Genomic DNA, 13,345 nt, shown 5'->3' with positions numbered 1-13,345 from the left:
GCCCACCCCGTGTTGAGCCCGTGAGGATACAACGCTGTGCCGCGCTGTGATTGGTCAGGGTTCCCGCCGCATCATCCTGGGGCCGCGCAGGGATTGGCCCTACCTCGAGGGCTTCCCCACGCACACCCAGGAAACAGCGCGACCCGGAAGTACTGGAGGCCCGGCAGGAAGCGGACGGGAGGCCACCCCGCGCTCCTGCCCTGTGAGGAAGCAACAGAGAAGCCGCCGTCGTTCCCCCCCCCCCGGGCTCCCAGAAGCGAGGGAGAGCCCTGGGGAGCGAGCGAGGATAGCGGAGGGAGAGAGCCCCGAGGAGCGGGAGCTCTTCTGCCGCCTCCGCAGGAAAGACCCGGTGAGTGTGCATCTGTGCTGGGGAGAGGGGGGCGTCGGGGCACATTGCCGGTGCCCGCTCCCTCCCCCCCCCCCCCCCCCCCAAGTATTGTGAGCTGATCTTGGGGGCAGTTTCTGGTTGCATAGAGCGGCCCGGGTTGACAGCGGGCCGCTCCAACGTCATTGGGGGCATTTGCCCATTATAGAGCCCACGATCCCAGGGGCCTTTCTGTTTTAGAGCCCCCGAGGCTCCACCTGCCAGAGGGCATTGGTGTTTAGAGCCCGCGAGGCTCAGGGGGCATTTTGGTGTTCGAGCTGAGAGGCTCAAGGCGGCATATTTGTTCTACGAGCCCTGAGAGGCTCTTGAGTGCCACAATTGTTCTCGAGTCCCCCGAGAGGGACTCCGACGTCCGGGGGCATTCTTCTGTCGTGGTAGAGTGGCCCCAGAAGGCACCGGGCCGCTCTCAATTGCCCCACAGTTGTTCTCAAGCCCAGCGAGGCTCACAGGGACTCGAGTGCTTTTGGCCAGGGCCTGCTAGGCTCCACCGTGTTGGCCACATCATCCCTACAGCTGCCCACTAGTGGGCAGCTGCTCCGTTTAGGCCCTATGACATTGCGGACACAGGGCGTCCTAGTCCCAGAGAGGTCAGTTGGCCTGGGGACAGTTTATGAGTTTATACCTTATGTGATTTCTGCGCAATTGTTCTTTGCTGCACCTCTGAATGTGTTTTGATGCATCATGTGCTTTTCCCTACACCACTGAATGTATGTTTATGCATCATGTGTTTTTCCCTACATCTCTGAATGTTGTGATGCACCATGTGTAATGTTCTTATGCCTATACCCCTAAATGTATTGTGATACTTAGGTGGTTGTTTCCTAGTACAGGTGTTGCTAGTGAGGTCCTGGTTCCCTGCGTGACATTCTCCTAAGGTGGTTAGGGTTGCGTAGGTGGTACTTACCTGTTACCAGTGGTTACTGGTTGTGTCCTTTATTTCCTATTTGGTTCTACAATTGTTCTATGTGCTAAGGGTTATTCCTACAAAGTGCTAGTTCTACTAAGTGCTAGTTCTACCAAGTGCTAGTTCTAACAGTGTTTATTCCTGACAGTGGCGCCCGTGGCCCTGTCCCATGCACCTAATCCCCTGTAAATTCTGCCCGTGCCTATGGCACATTGTAAAGTGTGTATTTATTACCTAATGTGTTTTGTACAATACAAAGGCTATTTTTAGATATAACCTTGTGGAATTTCATTTGTGGTGGGCCTTGGGTGTTGTTGCTGGGGGTGCGTGCGCAAACACTTAACTCACATTGCCTCCGGGATAAGCCATACTGCTCGCGCCACGTTGCCTAGAGGGTGAACAGGGGTTATCTTTGGCGTGTAACTCCCTTGCCCTGACGTAGGAATGGTGGTTTCCGTCTGACTTTGGCGCAAGCCTTAGCCAACCGGACATCCCATTTCTAAACCATGTAATCTAGTAATTACTTTAGGGAACAGAGGCAGATGCTGCTCGACAGGACACCTTCTCCAGGGCTTCACACGCTCTATATATGGCAAGAAAGCCTCGTGGAGATGGCCTTGTGTCGCAATATTCAAAGCTGCGACTGCCGAAGCCCCAGCGGTGTTTTCATTCATCTTAAAATGGTTTACTGTAGGATTTGCTTCAACAGTGCAGTGTCATTTCCAACAATGTAATGTTTGTAGAGTAAAGGGCATGTCACATTTATTCATGATTTGGGTGTTTTTTAAAGAAACCTATTTTATGTAGCTAAATTTCTACAATGATGATTGGTTCCTGTCATGTACCCTTGTTAGACCAGCCCCATGGAACCCATCACACTGTCACGTGTGCTCTGAGAGGTTAAAGTTCACCCTTTCTGGGATGAGTGCCAGACCTTTCTTCCGTTCTCAAAGGCAGACTCCATGACAGTCTGTTGAATGATTGATGCTTAAGGACTTTTCTAAAACTTATACCGATCAGTCCACATGTGGGACTGTTATCTAACTTTATAATTAGACTTCCCTTTACTTTTGATCTGAGCAGTTCCCAAGTCAGACTGTGGCTGAGGAACCCCTTTTCTTGGAGGCAGGCTCCATGTCAGTCTTCTTGTTCATTACTCTACTTTGACTTACGAAGTGAGTAGATTTATCCGAGGTCATTATTGAACTATTCATGTATTTGTGGCTAATTCCCATGTTATGACCTTTCACAATTGTATTTATTTCTATGCGTTGTAAATGCAGATTTGAATTTGGCTTCTATTATGATTCTTAATTTTGAATGGACCTTCATGGTTTGAACTTTGGTGGCCTGCAAAGCTTTTCTTTATTTGTTGTGGGGCCTCTCCCCTATGGGACTCTCACAGCCACAATCCTGCACATATATATGGCCGTTCAAGTTTAGTGCAAAGCTCTGACATATGGAACAGTTACACCAAAATGCCTCCATTACAAAGGTCTCGCTTCCAGCCGCACAAGATCATTCCACTTTCATGTTCTTGGCCTGATTTCCTTCTCGATATGCGACAGCCCCGGAGTAAAGCCGTGGCGCGCCGCTCGCCTGACGCGAAGTCTGAAGCACACAGACCGCGAGCACTGGACATTAGGGCCATATTTCAGGAAAGGATGGATTCCTAACATTGGGTTGGTGCAGTTCCCATGCCACCCTTGATTTATATTCAGAACAATTGAAATTATGTGATTGTGCGGCTGCAGTGATTTTTGCATACTTAAAAATTTGCCACATAATCCATCGCCTGTCGCATAATCTGCAGATTTTTACAATAACAACATTTTGTTTCTAGCTTAAACAGTTCAAAAGTTACACAAAATACAGCGACACGTGTTGCCGTGCAGAGCCATTCCCTTTGCAAATCTGGACTGGCCACCTTACTGAGGCTTACTGCTATATTTGGGTATCAAACTAGTACCAATGAGGTGCAACCAATGCAACCAATGCCCTGACCGGGTTTAAAAAATATAACAATGCAGAAATAATGAAGAAATACTACTACAAAATGGGCAGCATTATGCTGCATAATTTGCCTTTTCTTGTCACATAATTTACTTAACCCTGCGACATAATTTGGCCCTCTCCTGCCGCACAATTCTAGTGGCCCTGGTTTAATTAAAATGTAAATCTAGCGAGGCATGGGAACCATACCAACCCTACGCTAGTAAAACAGCAGCTAGGTACACCTTTTCGCCAGTAAAAATCAGCTGGGTGCACCTGTTCTAGCAAGTAAAATACAGCTCGGTGCACCGTTTCCAGCCTAAAAAATACAGCTAAGTGCACCTTTTCTAGCCTATAAAAAGCAGCTAGCTGCACCTTTTCTACCCAGCAAAAATCATCTAGCTGCACTTTTTCTAGCCGTGAAAAGGAGCTAGGCACACCTGCTCTAGCCAGTAAAATGTAGCGAGGCGCACCTGCTCTATCCAGTAAAAAGCTGCTAGGCGCACCTGCTCTATCCAGCAAAAAGCAGCTAGGCGCACCTGCTCTATCCAGTAAAAAGCAGCTAGGCGTACCTGCTCTAGCCAGTAAAATGCAACTAGGCGCACCAGCTCTATCCAGTAAAAAGCTGCTAGGCGCACCAGCTCTATCCAGTAAAAAGCTGCTAGGCGCACCTGCTCTATCCAGTAAAATGTTGCTAGGTGCACCTGCTCTATCCAGTAAAATGCTGCTAGGCGCACCTGCTCTATCCAGTAAAGAGCTGCTAGGCGCACCTGCTCTATCCAGTAAAAAGCTGCTAGGCGCACCTGCTCTATCCAGTTAAAAGGTGCTAGGGGCACCTGCTCTATCCAGCAAAAAGCAGCTAGGCGCACCTGCTCTATCCAGCAAAAAGCAGCTAGGCGCACCTGCTCTATCCAGTAAAAAGCAGCTAGGCGTACCTGCTCTAGCCAGTAAAATGCAACTAGGCGCACCAGCTCTATCCAGTAAAAAGCTGCTAGGCGCACCTGCTCTATCCAGTAAAAAGCTGCTAGGCGCACCTGCTCTATCCAATAAAATGTTGCTAGGTGCACCTGCTCTATCCAGTAAAATGCTGCTAGGCGCACCTGCTCTATCCAGTAAAGAGCTGCTAGGCGCACCTGCTCTATCCAGTAAAAAGCTGCTAGGCGCACCTGCTCTATCCAGTTAAAAGGTGCTAGGCGCACCTGCTCTATCCAGCAAAAAGCAGCTAGGCGCACCTGCTCTATCCAGTAAAAAGCTGCTAGGCGCACCTGCTCTATCCAGTAAAAAGCTGCTAGGCGCACCTGCTCTATCCAGTAAAAAGCTGCTAGGCGCACCAGCTCTATCCAGTAAAAAGCTGCTAGGCGCACCTGCTCTATCCAGTAAAAAGCTGCTAGGCGCACCTGCTCTAGCCAGTAAAAAGCTGCTAGGCGCACCTGCTCTATCCAGTAAAAAGCTGCTAGGCGCACCTGCTCTATCCAGTAAAAAGCAGCTTGGCGTACCTGCTCTATCCAGCAAAAAGCTGCTAGGCGCACTTGCTCTATCCAGTAAAAAGATGCTAGGCGCACCTGCTCTATCCAGTAAAAAGCAGCTTGGCGCACCTGCTCTATCCAGTAAAAAGCTGCTAGGCGCACCTGCTCTATCCAGCAAAAAGCAGCTAGGCGCACCTGCTCTATCCAGTAAAAAGCTGCTAGGCGCACCTGCTCTATCCAGTAAAAAGCTGCTAGGCGCACCTGCTCTATCCAGTAAAAAGCTGCTAGGCGCACCAGCTCTATCCAGTAAAAAGCTGCTAGGCGCACCTGCTCTATCCAGTAAAAAGCTGCTAGGCGCACCTGCTCTAGCCAGTAAAAAGCTGCTAGGCGCACCTGCTCTATCCAGTAAAAAGCAGCTTGGCGCACCTGCTCTATCCAGTAAAAAGCTGGTAGGCGCACCTGCTCTATCCAGTAAAAAGCTGCTAGGCGCAACTGCTCTATCCAGTAAAAAGCAGCTTGGCGCACCTGCTCTATCCAGCAAAAAGCTGCTAGGCGCACTTGCTCTATCCAGTAAAAAGCTGCTAGGCGCACCTGCTCTATCCAGTAAAAATCTGCTAGGCGCACCTGCTCTATCCAGTAAAAAGCAGCTAGGCGCACCTGCTCTATCCAGTAAAAAGCTGCTAGGCGCACCTGCTCTATCCAGTAAATAGCAGCTTGGCGCACCTGCTCTATCCAGTAAAAAGCTGCTAGGCGCACCTGCTCTATCCAGTAAAAAGCTGCTAGGCGCACCTGCTCTATCCAGTAAATAGCAGCTTGGCGCACCTGCTCTATCCAGTAAAAAGCTGCTAGGCGCACCTGCTCTATCCAGTAAAAAGCAGCTTGGCGCACCGGCTCTATCCAGTAAAAAGCTGCTAGGCGCACCTGCTCTATCCAGTAAAAAGCAGCTTGGCGCACCTGCTCTATCCAGTAAAAAGCAGCTTGGCGCACCTGCTCTATCCAGTAAAAAGCACCTTCGCGCACCTGCTCTATCCAGCAAAAAGCTGCTAGGCGCACTTGCTCTATCCAGTAAAAAGCTGCTAGGCGCACCTGCTCTATCCAGTAAAAAGCAGCTAGGCGCACCTGCTCTATCCAGCAAAAAGCAGCTAGGCGCACCGGCTCTATCCACCAAAAAGCAGCTAGGCGCACCTGCTCTATCCAGTAAAAAGCTGCTGGGCGCACCTGCTCTAGCCAGTAAAATGCAGCTAGGCGCACCAGCTCTATCCAGTAAAAAGCTGCTAGGCGCACCTGCTCTAGCCAGTAAAATGCAGCTAGGCGCACCTGCTCTAGCCAGTAAAAAGCTGCTAGGCGCACCTGCTCTAGCCAGTAAAAAGCTGCTAGGCGCACCTGCTCTAGCCAGTAAAATGCAGCTAGGCGCACCTGCTCTATCCAGTAAAAAGCTGCTAGGCGCACCTGCTCTATCCAGTAAAAAGCTGCTAAGCGCACCTGCTCTATCCAGTAAAAAGCAGCTAGGCGCACCTGCTCTATCCAGCAAAAAGCAGCTATGCGCACCTGCTCTATCCAGCAAAAAGCTGCTAGGCGCACCTGCTCTATCCAGCAAAAAGCAGCTAGGCGCACCTGCTCTAGCCAGTAAAAAGCTGCTAGGCGCACCTGCTCTAGCCAGTAAAAAGCTGCTAGGCGCACCTGCTCTAGCCAGTAAAAAGCTGCTAGGCGCACCTGCTCTAGCCAGTAAAAAGCTGCTAGGCGCGCCTGCTCTAGCCAGTAAAAAGCAGCTAGGCGCACCTGCTCTATCCAGCAAAAAGCAGCTAATCCAGCAAAAAGCAGCTAGGCGCACCTGCTCTATCCAGTAAAAAGCTGCTAGGCGCACCTGCTCTATCCAGTAAAAAGCTGCTAGGCGCACCTGCTCTATCCAGTAAAAAGCAGCTAGGCGCACCTGCTCTATCCAGTAAAAAGCTGCTAGGCGCACCTGCTCTATCCAGTAAATAGCAGCTTGGCGCACCTGCTCTATCCGGTAAAAAGCTGCTAGGCGCACCTGCTCTATCCAGTAAAAAGCTGCTAGGCGCACCTGCTCTATCCAGTAAATAGCAGCTTGGCGCACCTGCTCTATCCAGTAAAAAGCTGCTAGGCGCACCTGCTCTATCCAGTAAAAAGCAGCTTGGCGCACCGGCTCTATCCAGTAAAAAGCTGCTAGGCGCACCTGCTCTATCCAGTAAAAAGCAGCTTGGCGCACCTGCTCTATCCAGTAAAAAGCAGCTTGGCGCACCTGCTCTATCCAGTAAAAAGCAGCTTGGCGCACCTGCTCTATCCAGTAAAAAGCACCTTCGCGCACCTGCTCTATCCAGCAAAAAGCTGCTAGGCGCACTTGCTCTATCCAGTAAAAAGCTGCTAGGCGCACCTGCTCTATCCAGTAAAAAGCAGCTAGGCGCACCTGCTCAATCCAGCAAAAAGCAGCTAGGCGCACCGGCTCTATCCACCAAAAAGCAGCTAGGCGCACCTGCTCTATCCAGTAAAAAGCTGCTGGGCGCACCTGCTCTAGCCAGTAAAATGCAGCTAGGCGCACCAGCTCTATCCAGTAAAAAGCTGCTAGGCGCACCTGCTCTAGCCAGTAAAATGCAGCTAGGCGCACCTGCTCTAGCCAGTAAAAAGCTGCTAGGCGCACCTGCTCTAGCCAGTAAAAAGCTGCTAGGCGCACCTGCTGTAGCCAGTAAAATGCAGCTAGGCGCACCTGCTCTATCCAGTAAAAAGCTGCTAGGCGCACCTGCTCTATCCAGTAAAAAGCTGCTAAGCGCACCTGCTCTATCCAGTAAAAAGCAGCTAGGCGCACCTGCTCTATCCAGCAAAAAGCAGCTATGCGCACCTGCTCTATCCAGCAAAAAGCTGCTAGGCGCACCTGCTCTATCCAGCAAAAAGCAGCTAGGCGCACCTGCTATAGCCAGTAAAAAGCTGCTAGGCGCACCTGCTCTAGCCAGTAAAAAGCTGCTAGGCGCACCTGCTCTAGCCAGTAAAAAGCTGCTAGGCGCACCTGCTCTATCCAGTAAAAAGCTGCTAGGCGCGCCTGCTCTATCCAGTAAAAAGCAGCTAGGCGCACCTGCTCTATCCAGCAAAAAGCAGCTAATCCAGCAAAAAGCAGCTAGGCGCACCTGCTCTATCCAGCAAAAAGCAGCTAGGCGCACCTGCTCTATCCAGTAAAATGTTGCTAGGCGCACCTGCTCTATCCAGTAAAGAGCTGCTAGGCGCACCTGCTCTATTCAGTAAAAAGATGCTAGGCACACCTGCTCTATCCAGTAAAAAGCTGCTAGGCGCACCTGCTCTATCCAGTAAAAAGCTGCTAGGCGCACCTGCTCTATCCAGCAAAAAGCAGCTAGGCGCACCTGCTCTATCCAGCAAAAAGCTTCTAGGCGCACCTGCTCTATCCAGTAAAAGCAGCGAGGCGCACCTGCTCTATCCAGTAAAAGCAGCTAGGGGCACCTCTTCTAGTCAGTAAAAAGCAACTGAGCGCACCTTTTCTAGCCAATACAAAACAGCTGGGCACACCTTACTCATGAAAGAAATTAACAGCTGAAACACATACCAGAAGGCACTACCACCAGCCGCGCCACAAAGCTTCTCCAGCGGACACGAGGGAATATCTGTCTGGGATGTCTGAGCTGGACACACTCCATGTGGCTCCTGATTGGTCGTTCTGCGACGGTAGCGCATGTACGCTTGCATCAGCAAACAGGGAGGCCTTCCTCCATCAGAAGACAGGGCGGCACGCCTCTATCAGAAGACAGGCAGGTGTACCTGCATTAAAACACAAGGAGACATGCCATCATCATAAGACAGGGAGGCGTGCCTCCATCAGCACAAAGAGAGGCGTGCCTCCATCAGCACACAGAGAGGCGTGTCCTCCATCAGCACACAGGGTGGCGCGCCTCCAACAGCACACAGGGAGGCGCGCCTCCATCAGCACACAGGGAGGCACGCCTCCATCAGCAAACAGGGAGGCGTGTCCTCCATCAGCACACAGAGAGGCGTGTCCTCCATCAGCACACAGGGTGGCGCGCCTCCATCAGCAAACAGGGAGGCGCGCCTCCATCAGCACACAGGGAGGCGCGCCTCCATCAGCACACAGGGAGGCGCGCCTCCATCAGCACACAGGGAGGCGCGCCTCCATCAGCACACAGGGAGGCGCGCCTCCATCAGCACACAGGGAGGCGCGCCTCCATCAGCACACAGGGAGGCGCGCCTCCATCAGCACACAGGGTGGCGCGCCTCCATCCGCACACAGGGAGGTGCGCCTCCATCAGCACACAGGGAGGCGCGCCTCCATCAGCAAACAGGGAGGCGCGCCTCCATCAGCAAACAGGGAGGCGCGCCTCCATCAGCACACAGGGAGGCGCGCCTCCATCAGCACACAGGGTGGCGCGCCTCCATCAGCACACAGGGTGGCGCGCCTCCATCAGCACACAGAGAGGCGTGTCCTCCATCAGCACACAGGGTGGCGCGCCTCCATCAGCACACAGGGAGGCGCGCCTCCATCAGCAAACAGGGAGGCGCGCCTCCATCAGCACACAGGGAGGCGCGCCTCCATCAGCACACAGGGAGGCGCGCCTCCATCAGCACACAGGGAGGCGCGCCTCCATCAGCACACAGGGAGGCGCGCCTCCATCAGCACACAGGGAGGCGCGCCTCCATCAGCACACAGGGAGGCGCGCCTCCATCAGCACACAGGGAGGCGCGCCTCCATCAGCACACAGGGAGGCGCGCCTCCATCAGCACACAGGGAGGCGCGCCTCCATCAGCACACAGGGAGGCGCGCCTCCATCAGCACACAGGGAGGCGCGCCTCCATCAGCACACAGGGAGGCGCGCCTCCATCAGCACACAGGGAGGCGCGCCTCCATCAGCAAACAGGGAGGCGCGCCTCCATCAGCAAACAGGGAGGCGCGCCTCCATCAGCACACAGGGAGGCGCGCCTCCATCAGCACACAGGGAGGCGCGCCTCCATCAGCACACAGGGAGGCGCGCCTCCATCAGCACACAGGGAGGCGCGCCTCCATCAGCACACAGGGAGGCGCGCCTCCATCAGCACACAGGGAGGCACGCCTCCATCAGCACACAGGGAGGCACGCCTCCATCAGCACACAGGGAGGCACGCCTCCATCAGCAAAGAGGGAGGCAGGCCTCCATCAGCACACAGGGAGGCGCGCCTCCATCAGCACACAGGGAGGCGCGTCTCCATCAGCACACAGGGAGGCGCGCCTCCATCAGCACACAGGGAGGCGCGTCTCCATCAGCACACAGGGAGGCGCGCCTCCATCAGCACACAGGGTGGCACGCCTCCATCAGCACACAGGGAGGCGCGCCTCCATCAGCAAAGAGGGAGGCGCGCCTCCATCAGCAAAGAGGGAGGCACGCCGCCATCAGCAAAGAGGGAGGCACGCCGCCATCAGCAAAGAGGGAGGCACGCCGCCATCAGCAAAGAGGGAGGCACGCCGCCATCAGCAAAGAGGGAGGCACGCCTCCATCAGCAAACAGGGAGGCACGCCTCCATCAGTAAACAGGGAGGCACGCCTCCATCAGTAAACAGGGAGGCATACCTGAATCAGAAGCGGAGGAGCAGTACTTTCATCAGACAACATCTGCATCAAAGCACAAGGAGATGTGCCTTCATCAAAAGACAGAAAGACACGCCTATATCGAAAGACAGAGAGGCACGCCTACATCGAAAGAGAGAGGCATGCCTACATCAAAACACTGAGAGGCATGCCTACATCAAAACACTGAGAGGCATGCCTACATCAAAAGACAGAGAGGCACGCCTACATCAAAAGACAGAGAGGCACGCCTACATCAAAACACTGAGAGGCATGCCTACATCAAAAGACAGAGAGGCACGCCTACATCGAAGGACAGAGAGGCACGCCTACATCGAAGGACAGAGAGGCACGCCTACATCGAAGGACAGAGAGGCACGCCTACATCGAAGGACAGAGAGGCACGCCTACATCGAAGGACAGAGAGGCACGCCTACATCGAAGGACAGAGAGGCACGCCTACATCGAAGGACAGAGAGGCACGCCTACATCGAAAGACAGAGAGGCACGCCTACATCGAAAGAGAGAGGCATGCCTACATCAAAACACTGAGAGGCATGCCTACATCAAAACACTGAGAGGCATGCCTACATCAAAAGACAGAGAGGCACGCCTACATCAAAAGACAGAGAGGCACGCCTACATCAAAACACTGAGAGGCATGCCTACATCAAAAGACAGAGAGGCACGCCTACATCAAAAGACAGAGAGGCAAGCCTACATCGAAGGACAGAGAGGCACGCCTACATCGAAGGACAGAGAGGCACGCCTACATCGAAGGACAGAGAGGCACGCCTACATCGAAGGACAGAGAGGCACGCCTACATCGAAGGACAGAGAGGCACGCCTACATCGAAAGACAGAGAGGCACGCCTACATCGAAAGACAGAGAGGCACGCCTACATCGAAAGACAGAGAGGCACGCCTACATCGAAAGACAGAGAGGCACGCCTACATCGAAAGACAGAGAGGCACGCCTACATCGAAAGACAGGGAGGCGCGCCTCCATCAGCACACAGGGTGGCACGCCTCCATCAGCACACAGGGTGGCGCGCCTCCATCAGCACACAGAGAGGCGTGTCCTCCATCAGCACACAGGGTGGCGCGCCTCCATCAGCAAACAGGGAGGCGCGCCTCCATCAGCAAACAGGGAGGCGCGCCTCCATCAGCACACAGGGAGGCGCGCCTCCATCAGCACACAGGGAGGCGCGCCTCCATCAGCACACAGGGAGGCGCGCCTCCATCAGCACACAGGGAGGCGCGCCTCCATCAGCACACAGGGAGGCGCGCCTCCATCAGCACACAGGGAGGCGCGCCTCCATCAGCACACAGGGAGGCGCGCCTCCATCAGCACACAGGGAGGCGCGCCTCCATCAGCACACAGGGAGGCGCGCCTCCATCAGCACACAGGGAGGCGCACCTCCATCAGCACACAGGGAGGCGCGCCTCCATCAGCACACAGGGAGGCACGCCTCCATCAGCACACAGGGAGGCACGCCTCCATCAGCACACAGGGAGGCACGCCTCCATCAGCACACAGGGAGGCACGCCTCCATCAGCAAAGAGGGAGGCAGGCCTCCATTAGCACACAGGGAGGCGCGTCTCCATCAGCACACAGGGAGGTGCGTCTCCATCAGCACATAGGGAGGTGCGCCTCCATCAGCACATAGGGAGGCGCGCCTCCATCAGCACATAGGGAGGCGCGCCTCCATCAGCACACAGGGAGGCGCGCCTCCATCAGCACACAGGGAGGCACGCCTCCATCAGCAAAGAGGGAGGCACGCCTCCATCAGCAAAGAGGGAGGCACGCCGCCATCAGCAAAGAGGGAGGCACGCCGCCATCAGCAAAGAGGGAGGCACGCCGCCATCAGCAAAGAGGGAGGCTTGCCGCCATCAGCAAAGAGGGAGGCACGCCGCCATCAGCAAAGAGGGAGGCACGCCGCCATCAGCAAAGAGGGAGGCACGCCGCCATCAGCAAAGAGGGAGGCACGCTTCCATCAGCAAAGAGGGAGGCACGCCGCCATCAGCAAAGAGGGAGGCACGCCGCCATCAGCAAAGAGGGAGGCACGCCGCCATCAGCAAAGAGGGAGGCACGCCTACATCGAAAGACAGAGAGGCACGCCTACATCAAAAGACAGAGAGGCACGCCTACATCAAAAGACAGAGAGGCACGCCTACATCAAAAGACAGAGAGGCACGCCTACATCAAAAGACAGAGAGGCACGCCTACATCAAAAGACAGAGAGGCATGCCTACATCGAAAGAGAGAGGCACGCCTATATCAAAAGACAGAGAGGCTGTGGTTCTGAAAAATCTGGATTCATATAATAGTACTGGACTCGAGAATAAAAACTTCGTCGAAATAGGACGAATTTGGTATCAAAAAACCGAGAATGACGAGTACATCAAGTACATGTATTTTCGGCATATTCGAGTGACTATTTCACCTCGAAATCGTCATTTACCTTCTGAACCCTTAGTTGCATGTTGCCCTCTACATAGGCCTTAATCCAGTCGAATTTGATTCCACAAGGACACATACTCCTTAATCGACTTCTCCCTGACCCCAGTACAAGTTAGAACCATTGCCCCAGGCCGAACTCGTTAGGTCAGTTCCCTCCCAGTGGCCGAGCAAGATAGTATCTAGGCCCAACCGGCCATAAAGCCATTTCAGCACGCACACCTGCCATATCTCGCTCACATCTTTCTCCACTCCTTTTCCTCACTTGTTTTATGATGGGGAGGTGACCATTTTTATTAGGGGTCCAGCGATATCTGATGAAATGTTGGGCCTTGCCGGATGATTTGTTATGGGCAGCACGACGTGAAATATGTACATGTCATCATGACTCTGCTTTTCTTTTGTAAATCAGTAACCATAAATGAAATACCGCGAATCCAAGGAATGTTTTGCCCAAGGGTGAAAATTGTGTATAAGAAGAGAAACCTAACTTTGTGAAAGTGTGCAGTCTCCTGAATATACTTGTATCGTACTTCTAGGACCCTGTCACCTTGGTTGCAGC

General features: G+C 53.7%; 1 protein-coding gene across 1 annotated transcript in view; it reads right to left on the bottom strand.

Moving 5' to 3' along the window:
* LOC144817647 (uncharacterized) overlaps nucleotides 1–13,345 on the bottom strand; it is a 297,722-nt gene that overhangs the window by 178,819 nt on the left and 105,558 nt on the right. Inside the window, exon 3 of the mRNA XM_078674368.1 lies at nucleotides 8,316–8,527. Coding sequence (XP_078530494.1) covers nucleotides 8,316–8,406 — 91 coding nt within the window. The 5' untranslated portion in view covers nucleotides 8,407–8,527. The remainder of the gene's footprint in view (nucleotides 1–8,315; nucleotides 8,528–13,345) is intronic.

Source organism: Lissotriton helveticus, chromosome 2_1 (genome assembly GCF_964261635.1).
Source record: "Lissotriton helveticus chromosome 2_1, aLisHel1.1, whole genome shotgun sequence".
NCBI lineage: Eukaryota > Metazoa > Chordata > Amphibia > Caudata > Salamandridae > Lissotriton > Lissotriton helveticus.
This window is presented reverse-complemented; position numbering and strand designations above follow the sequence as displayed.